General features: G+C 48.0%; 1 protein-coding gene across 2 annotated transcripts; it reads right to left on the bottom strand.

Moving 5' to 3' along the window:
* Nucleotides 1–197: 197 nt before the first annotated feature.
* On the bottom strand, nt 198–27695 carry DRD2 (dopamine receptor D2). Of its 2 annotated transcripts, none has more exons than XM_030964882.1 (8): nt 27184–27695; nt 8496–8824; nt 5948–6057; nt 5421–5557; nt 4682–4872; nt 3554–3640; nt 2592–2931; nt 198–1805 (listed from the first exon to the last, which is right to left on the bottom strand). In XM_030964882.1, exons 2-8 carry the CDS (start codon nt 8766–8768, stop codon nt 1612–1614), a joined length of 1332 nt encoding a protein of 443 aa, XP_030820742.1. In that variant the 5' UTR covers nt 8769–8824; nt 27184–27695; the 3' UTR covers nt 198–1611. The 2 variants fall into 2 exon arrangements, with proteins under 2 accessions (XP_030820742.1, XP_030820741.1); XM_030964881.1 differs by having other exon boundaries at nt 2592–2781.
* Nucleotides 27696–27941: the final 246 nt, after the last annotated feature.

Here is a 27941-nt window from a genome sequence, read left to right as displayed (position 1 = left end):
AGATTATGTGCTAGAGCTGCTTGGTGTAATCTCCTCCTGAATCAGGGCTGGAACACATCCTACCAGCACAGGAGAGTGCTCTGCTAGCAGCACAGGAAATCCAGGGAATTAAAGGAAACCTTGGCAGAGTTTCACCTCATCTGAAGGAGAAACTGAGTGAATATTCCACAAACTGCATAGAGAAAAAAAAGGGATTCTATTGCTCTCCCAATTGTGGTTTTACTCCTTTAGAAAACAGCAGGAAACTGCACCCTGGGAGTCTGCCCCTGTTTATGGCTATTGCAACCCTCTGCTGCTCCACATCCTGCAGGAATTTCTAGCCAGACCTATTTCCACGTTGTTTTATTCACCTTGCTGTGTTTTATTTACAGAGATATTGCAAAATATCATGTGAACTGAGTACAAATAGCACGTAGAGCGTGGGTTTGGCAGTGCCAGATTCAGCGTGGTGAGATGATGCTCTTGTGGGGTTTCCATTCCTAGAATCCATGGAAAAATAGCAGAGAGTAAGGGATGCTGGAAACATCCAGACCTTCCCAGAGTCCAGCTTGGACGCAGGAGCTGGTCCAGGCAGGGGCTTTCTTGGGTTTTTTTATTCTGGCTTTTTCCAAAATGCACAGTTTTATCTCCTTGACTGTTGATTTAAATTAGGCACAATGTTATTCTGCACTCTCTGGGGAGAGACAGAGGCAAATCAGACCCGAGGTGCTCCTTGGGGCCCCTGGTTCAGGTGAGAAGAAGCAGCCCTGGCCTGGCTGGGTGCTCAGGGTGCCTCCCCTGGCACAGTGTCCTCGTGTCTGTACATTCACCACGCTGCCACCCTCCCCTGTGTCACCTGGGCAGAGCCTGGAGATGCTGGTGGGCAGAAATCGCTGATGGGAGGTGAGGGGGTCCTGTTGGATGTACACCATGCAAGACAAGGTTCCACTCCTTGAGTTTCTTTCTCTCCATCTCATTTTTTTTTTTTTGGCTTGGGGCTCCACAATCCATCCTATTCATTCCTATTTACACCAATGGTTTGATGTGAGACTGATGCCCCCTTCTCCCTTCCACCCATGGCTCGTAGGCTCCCACTGCTGCAGGGTCTGGGGGTGGCAGAACCTTCTCGACCCGCCTGGGGACCTCTGAAAGTTCTGGGGTTGGTTTTTTATGGGATTTCTGAAGGCTTCAGCAGTTAAACACCGGGTGAGTCAGCTCGAGGTGAAGGCAAAGCTATTGCACGGAGCTTGCAGAGGCCCTGGCTGGCTCCTGCTGCCAGGGGGAAGGATGGCCTTGTCTTTGGTGAGAGTTGTACCCAGTGCTATCTCCTGCTGTCCCGTGGCCACCCCGTGCACAGTGCCCTCCAGGCCGGGTGGCCACGGGCGAGAACCGAGCGAGAGCTCCTCGATTCCTGCACCTCCACTTCCAACACAACGTAAGGCTGGCTCTGAAAAGCGCCCTTGGGGCCGGTCCAGAGGTCACCCAGCGGGGTGAGACACACTCCCACCTCGTGCCAGCCCCACCAGGTGCCCGGGTGCCCAGCTCCAGAGCTCCAGCCCCCTCCCCGGCACGGATGGCATCGCTTCCTCTTCCCCCTCCGTTCCTAAAAAAAAGCGGGCGCTGTTTGTGGCTTTAGCAGTGGAGGATCTTCATGAAAGCCTTGCGAAACTCGATGTTGAAGGTGGTGTAGATAATGGGGTTGACAGCGCTGTTGACGTAGCCGAGCCACGTGAAGGCGCTGTACATGGCCGGCGGGATGTTGCAGTCGCAGTGCATGTTCAGGATGTGAGTGATGAAGAAGGGGAGCCAGCAGATGATGAAAACACCTGGAGGGAAAAAGGAGAGAGGAGGAGTTTGATTGCTGAAAGCTGGGCGGGTTCTCGGGCTGGGGGAACAGCATGATTCTCTTTGGTGGAAGGGGAATTTATTTCACAGAGGAATGGGATTTGTGTTTGTGTGCTCAGTGTCCTGGTCTGCGTTCTGCCCTGGGACTAAGGAACTCCTCTGCTCGAGGAATGAGGCCAGGCACAACAGAAACTCTGCTTCTCAGAGCTGCCAGCTCTGCTGAGCTCTGCTGCCTTTAATTTCAGAAAGCCCAGGAGCTCTTCCCTGGTTTTGGGAGCTCAGATGGCCCCAAGAGGGGCAGTTTTGGGCACCCTTGGTACAGCCCTGCCAGCTGTGCATGGAGGGGCAGCTTTGGGCACCTTTAGTGCAGTGTGGAGGGGCAGCTTTGGGCACCCTTGGTACAGCCCTGCCAGCTGTGCATGGCACAGCCCAGCTGTCCAGACTGTCTTGGTCAGTCACAAGCCTTTGTTATAATTCCTTTTCTATTCTTAGCTAGCCTTCTGATGAAATCCTTTCTTCTATTCTTTTAGTATAGTTCTAATATAATATAGATCATAAAATAATAAATCAAGCCTTCTGAAACATGGAGTCAACGTTCTGGTCTCTTCCCTCATCCTGAGACCCCCGTGAACACCACCACACTTTGCCTGCCATCCTCTGCTGTGTGAAGGGAAATGAGTTCTGGGGGGGTTGGAAAACCAGCCTGCACAGGACAGGGGCACTGGGGTTTCTGCAGGGAGCCCAGGGCAGCCAGGGCACGCTCTCACCGAGCACGATGGCCAGCATCTGCGTGGCTTTCTTCTCCTTCTGCTGGGACAGTTTCCTCCTGATCACGGCCTTGAGCAAGTTCCTCGTCTTGCCGTTGGGCAGGGAGTGGATCTCGAAGACCTTGGCTGTGTGGTGGGATTCTTTGGCATGGCCATTCTTCTCCACCTTCCCAGGGCTGCTCAGGGGTGCCTGCAGGGTAGAGTTGTTGCCCCGATTAGAAGCAACTGGCACAATCAACTGGTGGTTACTTGGTGCTGTGGGTTTGAGGGCCGTTTTCTCAGGGGGACTGGTACTGGACACCATCTCCATTTCCATCTCTTCTATGTGACTCTCTGCCTCCTGGACAAGAATCAAATGTCCACAACATAATGACAGGTAAATACACAGAGAGGAGCAACGAGCATTCCTTACAGAGTGAAGCTGGATGATGCTGGAGAACAGTCAGTCCCTCTTCTCCCTCCCTGCCTGGAGAAAGGGCTGTGCTGGGTTGGGGTATTCTGGGCAGATGGGATGGACAGAGCTGCACTGGAGGATTCTCCTTTTTGGCACAAAGAGGCTCAGAAATGAGGGAGACGCTGTCTCCGCTCTCTATGGATTTTCACAGGTTTTCAAAATGCAAATAAATAAAAATGGAATCAGCAACCAAAACCCAACAAAGCCAATGCAGTCCAAGATTTAAATAACAGAGAGGAGAAGGAAATCAAAGGCACAAAAATGTTCAAATGCCATGGCTTTTAGAGCTGATCTTTAGGTGAGCTTAATCTGGCTTTGTGAGCTCTGTGAGCTTAAACCCCCTGCTTCACTCCAAGGAATGGGAAGACTATTTAAATTTTGAGATTGAACTGTAACCTTTGCTCTTAGGTTTATTTTTCTCCCACCCTACATAAATGAACCTCGTGTGCTGAGGGAGAAGGGGAAGGCTGAAGGCTCTGGAAAGCTCCCACTTCTCTTTAACACTCACCACTTTGCGCTTATTAACTTGGAAGCTCCCATTGGACTTCACAATAACTGTGCAGAGCTTGACGTCTTCTGGATGAGTGCATTTGTCCTAAGGGGCAAGCACCAGCTCAGAGGTTACACAGGCAGAGAGGGGTTGGGAAGGGAAGCTGGTAAGGGAGGCACGTGGGAACACAAAGGGATGAATCAGGAGTTCAGCAGCGCGGCTCAGGAGCCGAGCAGGATGGAGAAGTGGATGGAGAACTGACGAGGAGGAGCAGGGATGGAGGCTGCCACCCCTGCACTGTGCTCCAGGGGAAGGAGGCCACGGAGCTCTGCTGTGTTTGTGTGTCCTGCCTGGCTGCCTCCTCTGCAGGCAGCACGGTTTGGAGCTGGAGCATCCCCCAGGCTGTGCTGTGTGTGCTGCCAGAGCCCTGCTTTGACAAGTGGGTTCACAGCCAGCTGGGCTCCCTCACGCACAGCTCCTGCAGGGACAGGCTGGTCCTGCAGTGCTGTCCTTCCCAGAGAGGAGCTGTGCACCCCAGGCACTGCCACCGAGCTTTGGGGACACCTGACAGCCCCTAAACGGGGGTTCCAGGAGAGCTGGAGAGGGGCTTGGAGTGGTGGGGCACGAGGGAATGGCCTTGAGCTAAAGGAGGATGGGTTTAGATTGGATATTAGGGAGAAATTCCTCCCTGGGAGTGTGGAGAGGCACTGGCACAGGCTGCCCAGAGCAGCTCTGGCTGCCCCTGGATCCCTGTGAGTGTCCAAGGCCAGGCTGGATGGGGTTTGGAGCCACGTGGGATGGTGGAAGGTGTCCCTGCCCATGGGCTTTAGTGTCCCTCCTGACCCAAACCATTCCTTGATTCTGCAGGACTGACTCACACAACGGTGCAGCCTCTGTTCTTGGCTGCCCCAGCCCAGCCCAAGGCAATGCTGGGGGTCACTGCAGCAGCTCCTGGTGCAGATCTGCTGCTGGATCAGCCCTGAGATCCAGGGAAGCCCAAGGAGCCCCAGCCAGCCAGCCGGGAGCCCAGGGACTGCAGCTGGGACCCCAAACTGACCACAGCACCCAGCTGTGGGAGCTCTGCCCCAGGCAGGGCGCTGTGGGGCAGGGGGAGCAGGGCAGGGGGAGGCTGTAGAGGCTGGCTACCTTCAGGGGGGCCTGCGTGTCCGAGTCCAGCACGTGGCTGCTGCGCTTGGTGCTGACGCGCTTCCTGCGGCGCCGCAGCACGATGTAGATCTGCACGTACACCAGCAGCGTCACCATGAAGGGCACGTAGAAGGACACGATGGAGGAGTACACCACGAAGGCAGGGTTGCCGATGATGCACTCCTTCTCATCTGCAAGAGAAAACCTTTCAGGGTTGGTGTCCCTGGCTGCCCTCGGGCTGGAGGGAGTCACATCACTCCAAAAGTCCTGGCTGCTCCTTGCCTTGCAGCTCAGCACTGCTGATCCCATGCTGGATCCAACCAACATTCCCAGGAAACTGCTGCCTGGACTGCCAGCCCTTTTCTCTCCTGCCTCAGGGAAGGTTTTGTCCCATGGCTTTCCTTTTTGTGTGTTTTAATAGAAGGAGGATTTTGAATTTCCAGTGGGCAAACACGGATTGGTGTTGTGTGAACTTCTACATCACCTCAGTTCTGGTGAGACTGAAACCCTGCTCTGGAGATGAAACAGACCCAGAATCAGCGTGCAAACAACGAGGGAGAGAACACTTCCAATACACCTCAGAGCTGATCCCACCTTTATTCCTGGCTATCTGGGAGGGCAGCAGAAGGCAGCTGCAGAGGGAGAGAACACTTCCAATACACCTCAGAGCTGATCCCACCTTTATTCCTGCCTGTCTGGGAGGGCAGCAGGGGCCAGCTGCAGGTGGCAGAGCCCTCACCTGTGTTGTTGAGGCCGAAGAGGAGCGGGCAGGAGATGGCAAAGGAGAGCACCCAGACCACGGCGATCATGACGGTGACCCTGCGCTTGGAGCTGTAGCGGGTGTTGTAGAGCATGGGCATGGCCACGGCCGTGTACCTGCAGGGGACACATCCCCCAGGCTGCTGTCACCCTGCCAGGGCTGCCACTGCCCAGCCCTGCCCGCCAAGCACAGGCTGTGTGTGCCAGGGGGGCTGCAGCCACGCCAGGAGGGTGAGGCTGGGTCAGCTCCTGGTGTTCTCCTCCCACCCTCCCACCAAGGCCTGCTGCACATCCCAGAGAACAAAGAGAATGGCCAGAGCCATGGAGCACAGAGCAATTCTATCTGCACCCCCAGGAGCAGTTTCTGTGCCTCCTGACAGAACTCTCTGCTCACAGCTCATCGGATCCCCTAAGCTGCTCTTCAAAAAACTCCCACCATTTTCCAGCCTCTGAGTCCCACAGAGGTGGCTGGGCCTTGCCGGCCTGGGTTTGGTGCAGAGCCCTCACCTGTCAATGCTGATGGCACAGAGGTTGAGGATGCTGGCAGTGCACATCATGACATCCAGGGTGACAAAGATATCGCAGTGGATGCGGCTGAACCGCCACTCCCCAACCACCTGCAGAGAGAGGATGGATGGTGAGCAATCCCTGGGGCTGGAGAGCAATCTCTGGGGCTGGTGAACAAACCCTGGGGCTGGAGAGCAATCCCTGGGGCTGGAGAGCAATCCCTGGGGTTGGTGAGCAATCCCTGGGGCTGGAGAGCAATCCCTGGGGTTGGTGAGCAATCCCTGGGGCTGGAGAGCAATCCCTGGGGTTGGTGAGCAATCCCTGGGGTTACTGAGAAATCCCTGGGGCTGATGCGTGATTGCTGGGGCTGGGCTGCTGGTGGGGCACAAAAGGAGAGTTTGGCACGAAGATGGAGAGGCTGGTGGGTGGTTGGGGCTGTGCTGGGTCAGAGGCAGAGCTCTGCCCCTTCCAAGGAGCTGCTATGGTTCCACCTGCTGCTCTCTGTGGATTTGGCAGCCCCAGCACAAACCTGGGCTCACATTCCAGTGCCACCAGGGAGCACAAGGCTCCTCCAGCTCACAAGGGAAGATGAAGGAGCTTAAACATCTCCTTGAAGGATTTCAAGGCAGAATGAGGAGGGAAACACATTCATTTTCATTCCCAAGCACCTCTGATTTTACTCACAGCTTTTTCCCAGACAATTTTTCCAATTACACCCAGCAAAGGTCAGACAAGCAAGAGCTTCCCTTCATTTCTTAGTTTAAAAAATCGCGGTAGGCATTCCTCACCTTTATCTTTTTTATTCTTGGTGAAGAAAATGAGTTTAATTCAGAGTGAAAAGCCTTTAACACTCCACACAAAGTGCTAAAGACCAAGAACTAATGATAACACTTCCAGGCACCAGTAGCCTTTTTTCTCTTCACTTCTCTTGCTGTTGGAGCTGAACTTTGCCAATTAAGTTTAATAGCAATTATTCGGACTGCTGTGTTTGACATGTGATGAAAAAAAAGTATATTTCCCTCTAACAAAAATAGAGCCCTACTGCATTTGAAAATAGAATGAATAAGATATCTATTCTTCAGTTATTTCTGCTCTGATATACATAACCATAGGCAGCATAAAGAAGGGAGAATGACTGCATTGAAGCCTGAGTGACAGATGAATACTCAGTGATTAAAAAAGCACTTAAGAGACAGTTACATCAGGAACTTTGAGGAGAATTTGCCCAAAGGCAAAGGTTTCCAGTCAGATCCAAACCTCCGTGAAACCGATTTCCGGAGGGCATGGTTTGGGGGAAGCTGGGAACTGCAGCAGTTCTTTCTCTTGGTGTTTTCATTTGTGTTGGAGAAACTTCCAAAATTTGGGGGTAAAAGATCTGTTTGCACCAAGGTTGGGGTTTTCTCAAGTGTTTCATTTTGATTTTGAGTTTTAGGCCAAGCTTGTGACACAAAACCTGGAGGAAACTGTCCCAGCTGGTGATGAAAGGCAGCTGTGGTTCCTGACCAACCCTACATGTGAGCCCAGATAAAGGAGAGAATTTTGCATCATTTGTGGTTTATTCTTCTGCCTTAAAATTTAAAATGGTCTGAGAGATTCTTCTGGCTGGACCTGAGGGAGCAGGAGCTTCTCCCAGCATCAGCCTCTGCCTCAGACTGGTGGAATAGAAGGAGCAGAACAGAAGGAGATGGAGCCCCAGAGGCAGCACTTGCCTCCACCAGCCTGTGGCCACTTAATGAGCTTCAGCAGAGGCTCCACTTCTCCAGTGCCACGAAAACAATCATTAACTCACTGATAATTAGCACTGTGCTCTCCCACAGCCCGTGCCACATCAGTGGCTTTGCTTTGCTTCGCATCAGGACTCACTGGGCTCACTGGTGATGGTTCCTTCCCCTGCTCTCCTCCCTGTGTTACCATCCCTCCCATGGGTGCTTGGAAACTGACTGGGAACTCAGCATGGTGTGTGCTGTGAAAAGTGATTTTTTCCCCCTATATTTTGACATAAAGCTGTGGATTCCCATCCTGCTTCCCCTTCCACAATTGCCTTCCTGCAGCCCTTCAGAAACAGGGCCTTGATTGCTATTTTTTGTTTTTGATTGCTGGATTCAACAATCCTTGTGGGTCCCTTCCACCTCCACAAATTTCCTGTGCTTTCACTGTGATACCCATGGTGGAGTTATGAACACAAAATTGGGGTTCTTTCCCTCTTGACCCCGAATTCCTGGTGCAATTGGGCTGTCATTTAGCCCTCTGAGCAGCAGTAGGGTTTCAAGCTACCTGCTCTCCCATCCTTCTCCTGGAAAAAAGTGGCAGTTTCAGGAGTGGAAAAGCTACAATTTCAGGAACAGGAAAAAATGCAATTTGGGGAATGAGAAAGCTACAATTTCAGGAACGGAAAAAATGCAATTTTGGGAACGAAAAAACCTGCACTTCAGGGAACAAAACCCCCTGTATTTAGGGCATGAAGATCATTTGTGGGGGAATTCAGGGGGCCGATTTCCAGGCTGCTGGACCCTCCCCATCCTCCCTCAAGGCAATTCTGAGCCCTTACCTCCATGTAGACCACCCAGGGCATGCAGAGCGTGGCCACCAGCAGGTCAGCCACGGCCAGGCTGACGATCAGGTAGTTGGTGGTGGTCTGCAGGGCCCTCTCCCTGGACACTGCCATGCACACCAGGACGTTGCCAAAGACGATGATGAAGATGAGGAGGGCCAGCAGCACGGCGTAGTAGTTGTAGTGCGGCTTCTGCGCCGCCTCCGAGGCGTTCAGGGCCCTGCTCCAGTTCCTGTCCCCGTCGTACCACGAGAGGTTGAGGGGATCCATGGGGGCCCAAGTGCCAGCTGCCAGCTCCACCCTGCCACACAGGTGTTGGACAGGCCCTTGGGTCAGCGGGGAAAAAAATGAAAAAATGAAAAAAAATGAAAAAAATGAAAAAAATGAGGTTTTTGCTGCCTCGCTCGTGGCCTGCCCAGGGAGGTGGTGGAGTCACCATCTCTGGGTGGGTTTAACAAAGCCTGGATGTGGCACTGGGTGCCAGGGTTTAGTTGAGGTGTTGGGGATGGGTTGGACTTGGTCTTGAAGATCTCTTCCGACCTTGTGATACTGTGATTCTGCGATTCTGCGAATTTTGGGAATTTTGGGAATTCCCAGGGAATGGGAATTGTGGAGTCACCATCCCTGATGTGTTTAACAAAGCCTGCATGTGGCACTGGGTGCCAGGGTTTGGGTGAGGTGCTGGGCTGGGTTAGATTTGATGATCTTTAGGGTCTCTTCCAACCTGGGGATTCTGTGAATTCTGTGAATTCCCTGGAGCCTGTTCTCCCTGCCCTGGCCAAATGTTTGGCTGGAAATGGGATGGATGCAGAGCTGCTGACCCAGGCAGGGATTGCAGAAGTTGGTTTATATTTCCATCTCACCCCAGGATTCTGGGTCAGTTCCTCTGTGTTACAGCTGGCTCGGAGTGCCTGGGCTGTTCTGTCCCTGCCATTCCCTGCTCCCCGTTAGGTGTGCACAGCTCAGGGCAGAAATGGCTTGACCCACTTTGTTTATTTTCCATGTGCTTCTTGGGGCTTTGGGCTGTATTCCTTTCTTTTTTTTTTTTTTTTTTCTTTTCCTTATATGTTGTTTTTTCTTCCTCCAGCAGTGAAATAAATAAATTTTAAACCCTGAATAGTGACAATGATGGAAGTTGACAGCAGCAGCTTTTGCAGGCAGGGTTGGGCTGTGACAGTGAAGGGGGACACGGTGGGGACAGCACTGCTGCCACCCCACAGCCCTCAGCAGCTCCTGGCACTGGGAACATGATTTCCTGGTGAGAGGAATGGTGGATTTGTCTTTCCAAACCAGCTGTGGCTCTGCTGGTGGACAAAACCAGCACTGGGAGAGAAAAGAAACAATGGGAAGGATTCCACTGATTGATGAATGGAAAAAGAGATTTTGCTTTTACAAATAAACTTTAGGTTTGCTGAGAAATGAAATTAGACACTGAAAGATGAAAGAAACAATGGGGGAGAAAAACCCCTAAATTCCAAAGGACCAAATATTCCATGTTTAATGGAAGGATCAAAAATTCCATGTTTGAGGGAAGGGTCAAAACTTCCGTGTTTGAGGGAAGGACCAAATATTCCATGTTTAATGGAAGGATCAAATATTCAGTTTGATGGAAGGGTCAAATATTCCCTGTTTAATGGAAGGATCAATTATTCCATGTTTGATCAAATATTCCACGTTTCCCAAGCTGCATCTCCACCAAGAGCACACTGGGAGGTCTGGCCCTGCTCTCAGACACCCCAAACCAAGGCCACTTAATTTCCTTAATAAAAAGACAAAGTGACTTCGATTTATTAAACCACGTAAGTGATCAAAATAGCAAAACATTTGCAAATATCAAATTCACCTGGGAACAATGGTTTCTTTATGTTTCACTGAGCTTTTGTGTGCTTTTCTCATTCAGAGAACAATTTGGATAATAATCCTTGGAAATTTGTTGCATATGGGTCCTTAATAGCTGATAATTCAAAAAGTGTCTGTCTGACAGTGCTATCAGCAGCACTTGATAGCTCTACAAATGTCTTCTTAGGAGCTGTCAAAGTGTCAGAAATTAATTAAATGTTAGCTTCTGTGACTCAGAGTGAAGGGGAAAAATCAATGCTAAATACAGCAACAGTTTTTTCTCCTCTCCTGTTGCCCTTTCATAATGCAAAACTATCTCGAGGAGGCAGAACCATGCAGAAAATGCAGGGTGGGACAAAAAAAAATTATTTTAAAAAAAGCAGGGGCATGGAGAAGTGTCTTTGAGGTGTAAAAGGGTTGGAGATGGGCAGGATCAGCCCCTTGGGCCTGGGCTGGTTTTTCTCTGAGTGTGGGAAGAAAATTGGCTTTGAAAAGGAAAGGCCACAGATGGAGATGGGCTCAGCAATTCCAGCCCTTCCCAGGCTGTTCCAGCTCCCTGCTGGATTGGAGGAGGCATTTATATCTCATCTCATGTCCATTCATCAGGAATTTCCTCAATGGTGCTTAGGGAGTGTGTAAAAATCCCTGGGTAAAGAAATCAACATTTCCTTTCGTTTCCTTCTCTATCTTCCTCAAGAGTTTTTTTTCTTCTTTAAATAGAACTATTTTCACGGTAATAATTTTTGCCTTTATATGCATCGTGGGGAAAGTTAATGTTTGAATATTGTACAAAGGAAAAGATTTGGTGTTTCGTATTTAAAAATAAAGTTTTCATTTGGGAAAATGAAAGAGAAAAAAAGTTCCAAATATTTTGCATGAAAGAGGGAAACTTAAACACCAAAACCTAGAAATTAAAACTGTGTGATCACACAATTAAAGGCTGTATCCAGTACGCATCCTCGTGGTACAAACTGCAGCTACACGGACAACTCTGTTGATTCCCAGCTTTGGAAAGCTTGAGTTTTTAGAACTAAAAAGAACTTTCAGTTGAGTTTTCAGTGCTAAAAAGAACCTTCTTTTCCCCAGCCCCGGAGCTGGCAGCATTCTTGGTGGCCATTAGGGAGGTTTGTGAGTCTCTCAGTCCTGCTTTGAGGAGCAATTTTGATTTTAGTGCTGACAGTTCCTCGGAAAGAGGAAAGAAAGGAGAAATAAAGAAAGAAGCACTTAAAGAGCTGGCTGGGAGAGGGAGGGTTTTCCCTGCTCTGCCTAAAAGCTGCATTTTCCTGGGGAAAAGGGAGAGGGAAGGGATCAAAAACCACAGGGGAAAGGCACAAACAGCACCTGGCTCTGGCCTGGTTGCAGTTCCTGTACAGAGATAAAACAGAGCCTTGGTTTGAGGGAGAAAGAGCCCAAAAAGGAACAAATTCCACCGAGAATTAAGAGCAGCAAAGCCACTCTAATTCCCACCCCAGAGATTTCCAGGGTGGCTGAGCTGATCCAGCCATGGATTAGCTGCAGGGTCAAGGGCAGGACAGGGCTGCAAGGTTGCAGCCTCGTGTTTGTTTGATGGCAGCAGTGCAGCAGCACCCTGCTGCTCCTCCCTGCTCCTCATCATCCTCCCTGCTCCAGAAAAACCTCCCTGCAAGCAGTTCTCCAGCAGCTGGAGCGTGGGACATCTCACTAATACCTTACCAAAAAAAGCCTTCTAAAAGGCTTTTTAAAATATAATTATAATAATTATTTTATGATATTATTTAAAATTATTGTTTATAATTAATTTTTATTTTTATATAATTTTTAAAACATTTAAAATACAGTTATACAGTTACTTTTAAAACACAGTTTTAAAATACAGTTTAAGCCCTGCTACTCTGGCTGAGCTCGCAGCTAGCTTGCAAGTTCCTGTGTAAAAAGATAATGAAAATAAAAATTAGTTAACACAAAAATCTATTCTAGTAAGAAAATTATTCACACCTCTAAAAACAAAAAGTCTGTCCCATAAAAATCTGCAAAAAATATATGTAAACACCTAAGTAAAGAAAAAATCTTGACACGTACACACACAGACATTTTCTAACCAATAAATTAAGGAGCAAAAAAAATTATTAGCCAGTTTGATTTAACACAGTGCCTTCTGATATCCCTATAAAAATATAAGATATATGACAAAGATTCAGCTTTTCTGCTAAAAAAATCGAGTCCTGTTTGTGTTAGAGCAGGAGGGAACCTGCTGGAATTCACAGGGACAAGGCAGCCAGGAAGGGGCTGCAGTGCGGAGCCAGGGCTTTGCCCTCCTCTGCTGGCAGCTCTCCCTGCTTTTCCAGAGATCAAACTGAAAAATGTTCATTTGCTGTGCCAATAGTTCCCTGTGGCTCCTCGTGATGGATCCTCTAATCAGGACTGTGGCAAAGAGCACAAGAGAGTAAATGTGGGATGTTCACAGCCCAGCAAAACCCTTCGTATCTCTGGCAGCATCTGGAACCTTTTTCCTCTCAGAAACAGCAAAGGGGCAACTCTCCTTCTGGTTTTCACCCTGCCTGCAAACCCTTCCAGGAATAAAACCCTGCCAGGGCTGATCCTGGGAAAGGTTTGGGGCCTTGGACCAAAACTTCAGCCAGCCTTGGCTGCTGCATGGAACCCCCAAGGTTTTGCCTTAGACATGACCCATTTCTGATAAAATCTGGAGTTCAGGGTGAGATTTCAGGGCCCAACTTTCCCCTGAACTCCAGACATGACCCATTTCTGATAAAATCTGGAGTTCAGGGTGAGATTTCAGTGCCCAACTTTCCTCTGGACTCCTGACACAATTTTGGGCCCTAACTCAGGGTGCATCCAAGAGGGAAAGAGCAGCCAAAGCCACCACTGAGAGGATCCCCAAGGGCCTCAGAACAGCTCCCACCTGCTGTCCCCAAGGCCTTTGGCCTGCAGGTGTTGCCAGATTAAAATTTCCTGCTCATTGCTGCTGCCCATCACTCCCAGGCAGATCCTCTCCAAAGGCCTGGCACAGAAATCAATGTCTGAGTGGAATTTGCACAGAACACTGCCTCCCTGGATGTTGTCACTTTGCTCTGGAATTCTGGAATCAACGGGCCATGGGAAGCTGTCAAACTGACATCCTTTCTGTCCTCAAGGTGTTCGCTGGGCTCTGCTGAGAATGCAACAAAAATATTCCACTCAAAGGAAATAATTTCTTTGGAGCAGAGAGAAGGTGGAAGAAAAGGGAAAAGGGGAAAATGTGTTTGAGGAGCTGCTTTGTTTCCCTGTTCAGGGGTTTTGTGGAGAGGGGAAAAAAGCATCTTCTGCAGTAGTTTCACTGTTTTTTATTTTGCATGCAAGCCCAGAATTGCTGTGGATTCCTGGTCGTGGTTCCCTGGAGAGCAGGGAAGGTGTGGAGCAGCTGGCACTGAGTGAGAACCTTTTCCTACACATTTCTGCTCAGGGGACAGGTCTGCAGGCTCTGAGGAGGAGGAGGAGAGGCCAGGAATGAGGAAAATATTGTAAATCCTGCCTTGACCTGAGAGTGCTGCTGATGCTGCTGGAAATGCCCTGCCCTGCCCTGGGCTCCTCAGGAGCAGCTGGCACAGAAGTCACCCAGCACAGTCCTGGTGGCTTTAAATAAACACAACTCCCCCAGGCTCTGTGTGGCTGATGCAAATGCAGCAGGGAGGTGACAGGGGAGGTGACAGCCGTGACTGAGGCCTGGCAGTAATTACACCTGAGCGCTTCTGAGCACGGCTTGGGGAGGCACAGCTCTGCTTCCCACCCTGCCCCTGCCCTCTCTGGTCTCCAGGAACCTTTCATGAGCAGGAGGTTTGGGCACCTCTGCACACACAGGGGCAGAATTAGAGACAAAAATCTGATACAGGCATCTCCTCTAGCCAGGCCTTATGAACTATTGGAGACCTGTTCCTACAAAAATCCTGCCCAGGCTGAGCTTTCAGGGGGCTGAATTCTAATTTCAACACTGCAGCCTTCATATCGATCAAGCCAAGAGTTCTGCCATCAGCTCCTTCCAAAATCCTCTGGAAAATCTTCCTCCTCTGCCTCTCTCCTGGCTCCCCACTCCCCTGATCCTCTGCTATCCAAGATATCAAGGGTGTATTAATTGCAGCTATTGCTCACTTCTGATTCACAAACATTCCTGGTTCTGCATAATTGTCACCATCACATTTTCTGAAAAATCCTCTTTGCCCAGGATTCTGCTCCTGGGAAGCTGAGAAGCCTCAGAGAGAAAAGAAAACATTAATTATCTGATTTGCTTCTCCTGTATTTTGCTGCTTTGGAATGTGATTGGAGATTGTTTATCCAACAGGCGCATGTTTGATTGGCTTCATGCGAATTGTTTTGACTTGATGACCAATCACAGCCAAGCTGTGTCAGGACTCTGGAAGGAGTGAGGAGTTTTTCATTATTATCTTTTAGCCTTCTGTCTGCATCCTTTCTGAATTCTTTAGTATAGTTTAGTATAGCATTCTATAATATAATGTAAGGTAATGTAATATAATGTAATGTAATGTAATATAATGCAATGTAATGTAATGTAATGTAATATAATGTAATATAATGTAATGTAATGTAATATAATATAATATAATATAATATAATATAATATAATATAATATAATATAATATAATATAATATAATATAATATAATATAATATAATATAATATAATATAATATAATAAATATAATATAATATAATTAATATATAAATAATACAATGTGATGAAATACAATATCATATCATCATATCATATCATATCATATCATATCATATCATATCATATCATAATAAATTAGCCTTCTAAGAACATGGAGGATTCACCATTTCCTTCCTGCCATGGGGGACCCCGAAAACACCACACATAACACATAATGGGGTGCTCTTGCTAGAGAATACCACACATAATAATCCCTAACTGGGTGCTCTTGCCAGAAGGTGCTCACAGCCCCCTCCGAGCACCTGGTCCCAGCTTTTCCTGGAGCTCAGCAGAGCTCTGAGCAGGGCCCTGTGGGTGACACCACCCCGCTGCCACCGCGGCCTCTGAGTCACCCACCCGAGCTGTTCTTGCTGATGCCACCGCGGCGTTTTCTGCTCCCAGCACTGATAATCACAATCACATTGCTCAGAGCTCCCTGCACCGATTCCAGGCTGTGATTCACCCCCTCCCAGGCAGCAGAGACCCTCAGGAGCCTCCTCTGGAGTGCAGCAAGGGTTTCCTGACTCTGGAGAGGGTGGCAGGACAATCCCAGTGCCTGGTGACTCCAGAATTTCCAGGCTGAGCCCTGGTTTTAAGGCACATTTCTCAGTTCTCCATTTGTGGTGCTGCTCATTCAAGCATCCCTCTTTCCCTGTGGAATTTTTGCCTGAGTTTGAATTTGTGTCACAGGAAGAAGTTTCATCCCGAAGCCTTTGTCCCTCATGCCTGTGATGGAGCAGAACCTTCCCCAGGACCGTGCTCTGCCCTCCCAGCTGAAATCCAGGGCACACATCAGGCTGGAGCCCTGCAGAAGGATGACCTGAGGCTGAATTTCTCTGGGGATTCACTGCCTGCTGCTTCCAGGCCCTCTGAAAATCTCATCCTTCCAGGTTTCTAAGCAAGTCCTCATGGAAGGGAAGAATTCAGGGATATCTTCCCTAGAGGGGGAGGAATGCTCCTGTAACTTCCTTTAACCTGTCCTTCTGCTAATAAAAACAGGCTCCATTTTCAAAAGAACCTTTAAAATTAAAGATTAAGGCCTTGCCTTCATTCAAGACTTGCAGCCAAATATGGTTTTATCAGAAATTCTCAGATTTTAACATTTTCTCACTCCAACATGTTAAATTTCAGCAAGAAGAGGTTGTAATGGATTGGCTTGTGTTGTTTGCTTTGGGGTTTTTGTCGTGAATAATCATTTTAGGACCACTTTGGGGTATAAATAGCTCCTTCCAGCGACAATCTCCTCCCAGAAAAGCCCAGCACTGCCCCTGCCCACCTGGAATTCTGGAGAGCTTTGGGTGCTGCCTGCCAGGCTGCTGAGCAGAGCCTCGGGTTCCTGCTGTTCATTAAGAATCTGTGGGTGCAGGGCAAGCTTTGATCTCTGCAACATTTGGCAGATGAATTTTTCAAGCTGGAGCTGCTCCAGACACAGCCCACTTGAGCCCTTCTCAGCTGGGTGGAGAGGATGGGCAGAAAAGGCTTTTTAAAAACCATTTCTGACTCTGTGCTTTCAGCTTTGGACACACAACCAGAAACACCAGGCACATCTCGATTTTCAGTGGCTGAAGGGAAGGATTTATTCCTGCCCTGTGCTCTCACATAGGGATGGTCCCTGTCAGAGGCAGCTCTTCAGCCTGGAAGATATTGGTTCTTATTAAACATTGCATTGCTATAGACCCAACATCCTGTTCTCCACAAAAGCTCTTTTTTTCTGCTCATAATTCCTTTATCTGTATCCTAATGCCAAATCTCTCTGACGAGATCTGAGCCTCTGACTAATCTAATAAATTCCCAGCTTCGTGAATGCTGGGGATCTGTATTCCTTTAGAATCTGTGCTGTGTTTGAGATCATCCACCAATGTCTGCAAATAACTCTTGATCAGTCACACAGCCAATTGTATTAATTTTGAGGAATTGGAAAGGTTGAATCTCTTCGCTTCCCTCCTCCCCTTAGATATGTACAGAAGTGGCTGAAATTTAAACAAAAAGTGCTGGATAAAATGTGGCAAATATTTAAGGGTTTATTTTTTCCATTGTTTGTTTTTGTCTGTCTAATGTTCACATTTTGGTACTTGGCATTTGAAGTGTAAAACAATTTAATTGCAGAAATAGGTTGTGTTAATTCCTTGGCTGAACAAACCCTTTTTGCTTCCCAGGCTTCCCCTGTTTATGCAGCACCTGGCACAGGGATACTGCAGCTCTTGAGTCCTTCAGCCACACTTTATTAAAAGTAAATAATAATAATTCAGATTGAAGCCATCAAATATTTGCCCTCCACTTATGTCACGGAGCACTCGTTGAACATCTGCTCTTTGCATTGCCACTCCTCCCCCTGAGCTTGTTTGCAGAAATGTTTGCCAAAAGCAGCGAGTTCCAGAGCAGAGCTCTTTGTTTCCCCTTTCCCTCCCCTCCTCTTCTCCTCAGATTTCTGGGAGTTTGCCCCAAACCACCCATGACTAAGATTTGCCCCCAGTCCCTTGGAGCAGCTTTGATGGGGATGTGTCAATCAGCACAGCCCTTGCTCCAAGTGCCATTCCCTGCATTTAAAACCCCAAGAAAACACAATTAATTATTGCCTGTCCCCCGTGGCCAAGGAGCAGAGCCAGCTCCCATCTCAGAGGGAAAGCTCCCTGTATTCCTCCACCCAGTTCTCCTCAAATTTCAAATCCTAATGATCCTTAATCATTTCATCCCTGGGCTACACCAGCTCAGCTACTCAAATCCTGACTTCCAGCACCCACCTCTGTCATCTTTGCAGGCAAAAGGAGAGGAGGATGTGAAAAATGTGTATTTTATGATTGGCTTTTTGCAAATATTAAATGAATATTATATATAATTATATATATATATAAAATATTCAAATGAATATTATATGTGCTATGTTAGAAAGTGATGATGTGTTAATTTTCTTAAGTAGTAAATATAGTTTTAGGTTATAAGTGAATGTTATAAGGTTATAAGGTTGTTAGATATTATTAGGTTATAAGTTTTAGGTTATATAGAGTTTTAGGTTATAATGTTAAAATAGAAACTATGCTATGTAAGATATTGTTTTTTTAAAGAGAGGAATGAGGTACTCTCACTGAGACAGCAGCCACAGGACACCTGAATCTTTCGGAGAAAAAGAATTTATTGCTCCATTATCAGAAGAAATTAACTTCTTCCTGCCTCACTCAGTCCTGGAGATGCCTTCAGGATTCAGAGGAAGAAGCTGGCACTGCCCAGACAGAATCCTGTGTTTGAATGGAATTTATGCATCATGGATGAGCTGTATGAATATGCAACAGGCTGTAGCTTTGAAGGGTTAATCCTCTCTTCACATGGGTCCTTTTTTGGGCTTATTTTGCGCAGAAAGCGGTACCCAGAGTGTCCCAAACTCTTTGTTTTTATTGTCTCATATTGTCCTAATCCAAATATTCCAAATTATTATTACTCTAATTCTATTACTATTTTTATAATTTTATTACCTATTTTTATTACTATTAAACTTTTACCATTTTAAAACCAACCGATTGGCATTTTTCACAAGGAGAAGCCACCTCTCCTCCTGGATTTGTCCTTTCCCAGCTGCTGTGGGCACTGAGCCATGCAGGAATTGTGCTGGATCAGCAGCTCTGGAAAGCAGCATCTGTTCTCCTGGGGAGCTCCTGCTCTGCCCTGGGGCCCCTGCAGCACAAGTGTTTGCCTGCCCTCCTTGCTCTGACCTTCCCCAGATGCACAGAACGGTTCATTCCCTTTGATATCTGCAATTTTTCATCCCTCCCTGCTCTGTGTTCCCACCCTGGTGCTGCTGCATCATCGTGTCCCCTCTCTGCTTTGCTTACCCCACACACAGAGCCACAAATTCTCCTCTTCGCTGCTCCCTGTTTTGCCACAAAACTCACATTTTTGGGAAAATCATCGCTCCCGGGCAGGGTGTTAATTTTCCCTAAGGAAGATGCTCAGCTGGGCACCCTGAGGGGGTTTCTGTGCTTTTGGGGGAATATTTTTCCCTGCCTGGCCTTTGGAATTGTCTGACTGATCAATCAAACTTCCCAGCAGCAGAGGGGTCCCACACCACATTTTAAATTCTCTCATGTTTAGTGAATTCTGGTAGTGGAAGGATTTTGCTTCCATCAGGTGTGGTACCACCTCTTTTCCAGGTGAAATCATGGCTATTTTTAAGTTGAAATTGTGGCTATTTTCAGATGAAATCGTGGCTATTTTAAGGTGAAATCATGGCTATTTTCAATGTGAAATCGTGGCTATTTTCAATGTGAAATCATGGCTATTTCCAGGTGAAATTTTGGCTATTTCCAGGTGAAATCATGACTATTTCAAGATGAAATCATGGCTGTTTTAAGGTGAAATTGTGGCTATGTCAAGATGAAATCAGGGCTGTTTTAAGGTGTAATTGTGGCTATTTTCAAGGTAAAATCATGGCTATTTTAAGGTGAAATCATGGCTATTTTAAAGATGTTATTGTGGCTATTTTCAAGGTAAAATCATGGCTATTTTCCAGGTGAAATCGTGGCTATTTTGCCTTTTGCCTGTTACAAAAGTGGTTTAAGTTTTTCTCCTGTTTCCACCAGCAGGAGCCACCAAACTGAAATTCTCCCACTAAAACCTCACTAAAATTCAGGCAGGCTCCTTGAGGTGCTGCAGTGGAGCCACAGCTCAGGTGTGGAGCAGAGCCCAAGGGCAGATTGGACTTTCCAGGTGTCTCCAACCTCCTGACAGAGCATCCCTTGCTCACTTCATGGTTTGGGCCTGATCCTGCCCAAAAAAAAACACCTTGGAAAGGCAAATGTTTTCTTCCCATATTCCACAAAACTCGTTGGGAGCATCACTGACAAATCCCCAGCCAGGGGAAAAACGTGAAGCTTCAGTGCTGCATTTTTTGGCTGATTGGAGGAATTTCTCTCCCTCTGTCCCTGGGATCACTGCACATGCTCAGCTGCTGCTCTCCTGAATTTTATTTGACTTTTACACAGTCAGCAAAGTTTCCAGCCTGCTGGGAAGTGCACACTCCATCCATTATGCACCCAATTCCTAAATCCAGTGGCTGGGACAGTGAACTGCACATGATTTCCATTTCCCTTTAGTCCACAAAGTCATTAGCAGGGCTCCACAAAGCCATGAATATTTTCCCCTGCTTGGCAGGGAGCAGATTTTCTTTCAGGTGAAGCATTACAAGGAGCTGTAATGTTTTTAATTAAGGTGCTGGGTGCGAGTCATTGTGCAAATTCAGGCAGGACTAAAGCCAGGACTGTTTAATTCATCAGCAGTAAAAATCCCAGGGACTAAAATCATGATCTGAAGACAGGCGCCCAACTTTCTGAGGGTGAAGCCAAGAAAAGCCTCCTGCAGGCGCTGCTCTTGGTCATCCTAAAATAAATATTCTCTTTTACATGCTCAGGCACCTGTGACTTTGTTTTTTCCATGGCACCAGCAATCATTCCCACTCATAGTGGCCACTGTCTTGTCCCACCTGACCCATTAAATATCATATTTTTATGGCAACACTGCAAGCTGATGGACACGTGCAAGTTATTGAACTCCCTCTTTAGTAGTTGCTCTGTTTTTTTTGTAATTAGTTTTTTCTAATATGTGTTTATTCTTTCTACGAACAATGCCTCTTAAGCTAAATTTTGATGGTTGTGATTCTGAGGCCTCCTGAACCAGAAATTCAATGGTAAAAATTAAAGTGTGACGTGCAGACCCAAAGAAATTGAATATTATTATTATTATTATTATTATTATTATTATTATTATTATTATTATTATTATTATTATTATTATTATTATTATTATTAGTATTGGTGTTGGTGGTATTAATATTATTGTTATTGTTATCATCCATCCTTGTCATTTTCCATTAGGGTTGTGATTTCCTAATTGATTCTTCCTTCACACCGAGAGAGAAAAAACCAAAAAAATCTTGAGATAAATAAAAATAACACTTGGAAAGGATGACAAAGGCGAGTGCAGAGCACCAGACATCACATGTAGACAAACATCCTCCCACAGAACTGGGTTCCTGCACATGGATTTCTGCTTTCATTAGTGGAACATCTCACAGAAATGCAGGCTGGGCTCCAGAGAGGGTGGCTGGGGACCAGGGTGTCATCATGATATTTTATTAAAATCCTTTCGCCAGGATTTTTCTCCTGAGAAGCTGAGAGGCCTCAGAAAAGGAATGTAAACAATAATTTTCTGATTGCTTGGAATGTGGTCTGGAGGTTGTTCACCAGCAGGCGCATCTTTGATTGGTTCTATGTGATTTGTTTTTAATTAATGACCAGTCATGGTCCAGCTGTGTCGGACTCTCTGGTCAGTCACAAGATTTTATTATTCATTCCTTTCCAGCTTTCTGATGTTCTCCTTTCTCTTTCTTTAGTATAGTTTTAGTATAGCATTTTTTAATATAATATATATCATAAAATAATAAATCAGCCTTCTGAAACATGGAGTCAAGATGCTCATCTTGTCCTGGAGATCCTCAATCACCACCACACCAGGGCATGGTAATTTTTTCTAAGACTTCTGATGTTTACATTCTTTATGTAAATAACTCATTGTTTTGCATTCCTTTATGGAGGAGGAGAAATTTGATGGGCTGTTGGTTTGTCCAGTGTCATTGGAGAGGTGGCACTGTCACCCTCCAGTCCACTAGCACTTTTGGAAGTTTACAAATGCTAAAATCAGAAATTAAACACTCTCTTTTTTACCTTAAGAAGTTCAGTGTCCACGTTGTTTTATTATAAGGACAGGAGGGAGCCCTGCAGTAATTCCTGGGTGGAAATCCCCGTGGGTGGGAGCTGCTGTGGCCAGATGGGCTGGAATTCACTCTCAGCCCTTGGCCTCAGTGAGGAAATAAACCCAGAGCCAGGGATCCCTGACCTGTTCCCTCAGTGCTATCCTTGGAAATATTAAATCCTGCTCTGCATCCTGTTCCTGAATTTCAGGGAAAGGCTCCTCTTCCAGTCTGGTTTTCTAGAGAGGAAAGACAAGCAGCAGCCTGGATCTCACTGGTACCTGATGTGCCATTTCAAAATAATAATAATAACAATAATAATGAAAATGGCAGTGATTTATAATAATAAATGTCATGCTTTAATTAGCTCCTGTTTTACAGCACAGGCCCCGGGCATGGATCACAGCCTGCTTTACAAATAAAAATAAACCAATGTGTGGGACTCCACTCACATGGAAATTCTGATGTTGACTTTGTGACTCCCTTGTTAGACTCCCTCTAATTCTTACAGTTTTGCCATCAAAGTGCAAATAAGGAGCTTTACACATGCCTGGACATGGTGGGCTGAAATATTCCTGTAGTATTTATTATAATCCCCATTTTAGTACTCACAAACACATTTTTAGAGCATCCATAACCTCATGAGGATGATGAATGATTCATGTACTGGGACATGAGTGATTCTTCCTGTTCAACAATATGGATGTGAATGTGGGGGGGTGTTTCTATTTTTAAGGGCTTTTTAAATTAGCAAGTTCTTTATAATTGCGGCTTTTCAAACCCGGGTGCCTGAAATTCCCCTCCCAGATCCGTGTGGGGACGTCTCAGGGAGAGCAGGGGGCTGGAGGTGTCCTGGCCCCTCTCTGGGGTGGCCTCCAAGGATGGAGACAAGGCTGGGACTGAAAGGTGTTCAGAGGAAACAGATCAAGTGTTGGACACCCAATTCCAGACTCCAGTAATCCCAGAGATAATCACATTTCTCTCAGCTGTCATACAAATATGCAGAAGCTTGAAATAAGCAGATACAAAGGGGATGGGGGTCAGAGAGTGCTTGTTGCAGAGAATCTTAATTTGCTGGAGCTCCAGATTGCCTGAGATGTCAAAATAGGAGGGGGTTTAGACAAGTAATTTGCAAGGTGCCATATTTTAGGTAATAGCTCGAAGTTCTCTGCTGGAGTGTGTCAGCTGCAGCATTCAGGGGAGCTGATTGAAAAACCTGAGCTGCTGGTGGAGGGTTCATTTCTCTCCCTGGAGCTGCAGATTGCACAGAGCACTCTCAATGGCGTTGATTTTGCTGATCCATCCCCAGCCCCGGCAGTTGGCAGCCTGGGGCAGCGAGCAGGATCCAGTATTTGTATTTTTGTGCGCATTTTTCAGCCCCTGAGTGCCTGCAGACCCTGGCACACCACAACAACCGAGGCTACGGAGAGATTTGGGATCAATTAAAGGAGCTCCAAAAGCAGGAGGATGCCCAGCAGAGCTGCAGAGGGTTTTGTTCAGGTGACTCCATGATTACCTTTGCCCAGGCAGCTCAGTGGGTTTATTTATGCCCCTGTGAAGTGTGAAGTGTGGTCATGCCTGAGCTCCCTGCAGGGCCCGTGCTGTGCTCTGTGATCGCAGCTTTTATTGCTCCTCGCAGCCTCTCCCTCTCCCCAGCGCTCCAGAACACATAAAGCTGCATTTACATTTTCTGAATGGACTAATCATGGCTCTCTGCTTTGATAAAGAAAGTGCAGCCTCCCACATAACCACATGGAAACCAACAGGGAAGAGTAAACCAGAAATAAACCCATTCTGGGGGGTTGCGAGAAAAATACCCACCGGGATAATTGGGAGGGATGTACAGAGAAGCAGCAACTGAACACACAGTCACATCTCCAAAAAAAAAAAAAAAAAAAAAAAAAAAAAAAAATTACAATGCTAAAAATACCCAGGTGAAGGACAGCGAGAGAAAACATGATTGAGGCAGAACAATTGGGAGAGGAGTTAATAGTTATTAGCAATCACTTCAGATTGAATATAGGTTGGTTTTGTAACAGCACAGGGGATGATGCATCTGACAGGACTTAAACAATTGCCTCCCCCTTCCCCAAAGGATCTCGCTGGCAGCAGCCTGGCACTCACTGCTCAGGGTCCCTGCTCCTCAGGAGTTGCTGAAAGTTTTTATTTGTAAAAAACAGTAAAGTTAGATCCCAGACAAAGCTTCCCAAATCTACATTCCAAGCCTCAATACATTTTAACCTTCAGCCCACTGAATTTTCTCTTGTAGCCTTAGAAAAATACCCCTGGGAGGCCGAAGTTCCACCAGTCTGGGATCTTTTCATCCAATTCTGCCTTTGCCTGGGCAGGAGTGTGAGAATGGAGAAATGTTTGTGATGGTTCTGCAAACACTCCCCCATCACCCAACTGTTTGCTGTGCCAGCCTCTTGCTGTGCATTCATTAACAATCTGGGGACTTCTTTGCCCTGGAATTGCAATTCCCCAGGGTCCCCAGCACTCGGGACCGTTCTGCACCCAGACACCAGTGCCAGGCTCCCCAGCTCAGTGTTCACTGTCCTGCACCTCCTGGCAGGGAATGCCAGCTCTGGGCACGTGGGAAATCCAAAGCTGAGTCCCAGATTTCCTCCGTGCTCACAAGGAATTTGTGCACAGAGGGTGAAATTGAAAACGAGTTATCCTGAAAGCATTGTGAGGGGTGTGAGCCAAACCCATCCTCTTCATAACTGCTGAGCTACAAAACCTTGAAGAGAAATGTTTTTCAAAGGGTTTTGGTTTTTTTGGCTGCTGTTTTAGGGAATTTGTGTGTGGTGATTGTTACAGAATGGTCCTTGTGGGTCTCTCCCAACTCAGGATATTCCTGGTTCCATCAGCTTCACTTGCAGCTCCAGAGCTGAAGTACCCAGAGCGGGGAGGGTGGAGATTTGCTGAATTAGAGCAAAGGATGGGTTCGAGGAGAAGAACACCCAGGGAATGGCCCTTTTTGTGCCAGGCCTGTGCCACAGAGGGGGAACAGCTCTGACACAGTCCTGCCTGCTCTGAACTGCTCCGTGAGCTTTTCCTGCTGCTGCAGCTGCATCTCCCAGCAGGTTTGTCCCTGCTGTGAACCCTGCCTGCAGCCTGGAGCAGCCTGGAGCAGCCAGGGCAGGGCAGGGGACAATGCCAGGCACATCCATGAGGTGCCAGCAGGGCAGAGCTGTGTCCCTGCTGTGAACCCTGCCCGGTCCCTGCAGCCTGGAGCAGCCTGGGGCAGCGAGCAGGATCCAGTATTTGTATTTTTGTGCGCATTTTTCAGCCCCTGAGTGCCTGCAGACCCTGGCACACTGCAACAACCGAGGCTACAGAGAGATTTGGGATCAATTAAAGGAGCTCCAAAAGCAGGAGGATGCCCAGCAGAGCTGCAGAGGGTTTTGTCCAGGTGACTCTGTGATTACCTTTCCCCAGGCAGCTCAGTGGGTTTATTTATGCCCCTGTGAAGTGTGGCCATGCCTGAGGAGCCAGGGCAGGGCAGGGCTGGGCACAATGCCAGGCCCATCCATGAAGTGCGAGGAGGGCAGAGCTGTGTCCCTGCCAGGCAGGTGTGTGGCTCCTGAGCTGGGCTGAGCACACCAAGGGTGTCCTGCTGCCTGCCACGGGGGCACAGAGGGGTCAAATCACCCAATCCCCACGGCCAGGCAGGCTCAGAGGGGGATCCCCCCCAGCTCAGGGTGATTTGGGGTGTGGAGCAGGGTCAGGACAGGCACAGGGGACACTGTGTGGCCGCTGATCCCACCCAGACCCTGGCCAAGCCTTCCCTGCAGGGTGGCAGTGACACAGGGGCAGAATGTCACAGGGAAGGAGCTCTCAAATACACCCACACTGACTGCTGCCCTGCTTTTGTGGGGTCACAGGCTTCTCTCTAAAGCCTACAGCTTGCACATTTTCTTCTCCATTGTGACAGGGAAGCTCTTTTCCACACACAGTGTGTGTGTGCCCAGGGAAGTTAGGTGGAAATGTGGAAAACACAACAGATTTTACACAGGTGTTCATAAATCAGTAGAAAAGTCTTTTACAAAACTCTGTTCAGAAGTAAGGAAGGAAGCCTTGAATGTAACAGAATTCCTGCAGCATGGAATAGAAGTTGAGGGGGGGATAACAAGAACTACAGCAATCTTTACTTGATGGAGTCAGAAATATTGCCAAGAGTTTTTTTCTAAATTACTACAAGCAATTGCTTCAAAAGAGACAAAAACCAGGGCTTTGAGTTTTTAATCCCACGGTGTGTGTAAGGAACAACAATGCCACGAAAGCCTGAGCACGTAGGAGACCCAGCCCACGCTTTAGCATGTGTAACCTATCTGACCAGCTCTGCTATAACCTGGTTATTTATAAAACAAACCAGGCTGTTTTCCTTTCCAGCTTGGAGCTCCACTCGAGCAGCAGTGATTCATGCTCCACACACATGCTGGGAGCTGTGCAGCTCCACGCCTGGCATGTGGGAAAGCCGGGATGGGAGAGAGACTTGAGAATTGCGGAGTGGGGATGTGTGATCTGGGGTAGAAACAGCCCACAGACAACAGCTTGGACCAAAAATACTCCAGGGCTGAGCAGGACCCAGCGCCAGCCTGGAGTTTGGTTCCCTGCCCTAAAGCCACACTTTGCACTGGTTTCAAAAGGCTGGATGGAACTTAGAACTGGGGGGGAATGGAAAAAAAATTAATATCAAGACAAAGGTGATTGTAAACCTGACACAAAATCTGCTTGCAGCGTTCAGAGAAGAGTTTCTGAGAGGTTCCTTTCCAGAGGTTTTAGGAAAGGGTGACAGATCCCCTGTTCTCCACTGGGGAGGATTGTTCTGCATCAGGACTGGTGCTGAGCACGAAGTCTGACAGGATGCCAGCTTTGCCTTACCAGATGTAAAAGAATGAGTGTGGTAAGAGGAGAAAAGAGTGTTTTCCCTCAAATAATTAGACTGAACAATCTTGTTCCTTGGGGAGCTGGAATGTACCCACATTATATCCTGTGCACACATCCTCCTCCTCCACTTCTCCCTGTCACTCTCTCTCCATTGTGTCTGCCTGAGAGCAACGTTAAACATCAAACTTCTAAAAACGAGCCGAGCTTCTCAGCAACTCCAAATGCCTCTTTAGCATACAATAACAATTGTTTGTTGCTTTGCAGTGAATGGTTTAGATGGAGAAATGAGACAGCCTGAATTTCAGTTTGAAAACCCGCTCTCGCCCCTTGTCTCGCGGAAGGGAACAGCTTAATGGATCCTTTTGGTGTAATGACAAATATTTTCCTTTTTCTCCTGTCTTTATTTACATCTCTAGGCAGTGGTGATCACAGCAGCCACTGCTGTCTGTGTTGCCTCGCCAGGATATTCACGACATCCCTATTTCTGGGAGAAAAGCACAACACCAATCTCTTACCTTCAAGCCATACGAATCCCTCGAGCAGAGGTGTGAGTACTTTGTGCCAAATAAATCCAAACCACCACAACTCTCCACCGTGGCTTTTCCCAAGCTCTCCCAGGCTTTCAGGCAGACTTCTCGCTGTTCAGCATTCGCACAAAAAGCAGAGGAGCAAAAAGAAAGGCAATCACCTGCCTGACCCCTGGGAGCGGGGCGGGCGGGACTCGCCGTGGGTAACCCGGGCTGGGCACTGCTGGAACTTCGGGAGCTCGGGAAGCGTCTCAGCCCCCTGGGAAGCTCCTCAGCCCCCTGGGAAGCTCCTCAGCCCCCCGGGAAGCGCCTCAGCTCCCCGGGGCCAGGCTCCCCCGCAGCAATTCGCTGTCCATCCCCTTCAGCACACGGTCGGCTGGCGAGGCAGCAGCTCCGGCTCCATCTCCCGGAGCCCAGGCTTGGCTAGCGGCTGAGCAGAGCCGCCCCTTCCTCCCACGGGCAGATCCCAACAACCTGTTCCCACTCCGGCTCCCTTCTCCGGCCGCGGGATGCGAATTCCCGCAGCGCTTCCCCCTCTGCCTCGCCCGCCGCTGCCGCTGCCGCTGCTGCGGGGAGGGGAGGGAAGGGGAGGGGAGGGGGCGAAGTTTCCTCCCCCGAATCCCACGGACTCACCCCGGCGGGGATGGGCGGCTCCAGCCCCGGGGATGCGGCCCCGGCACCGGGACAGCGCCGGGCGGAGCGCGGGGCCGGGGCCGGGGGGGCTGGAGGGGCTCAGCCGCCCCCAG

This window comes from Camarhynchus parvulus, chromosome 24, assembly GCF_901933205.1.
Source record: "Camarhynchus parvulus chromosome 24, STF_HiC, whole genome shotgun sequence".
Classification (NCBI taxonomy): domain Eukaryota; kingdom Metazoa; phylum Chordata; class Aves; order Passeriformes; family Thraupidae; genus Camarhynchus; species Camarhynchus parvulus.
Note: the sequence above shows the minus strand (reverse complement) of the source record. Positions and strands in the feature narration are given on the sequence as shown.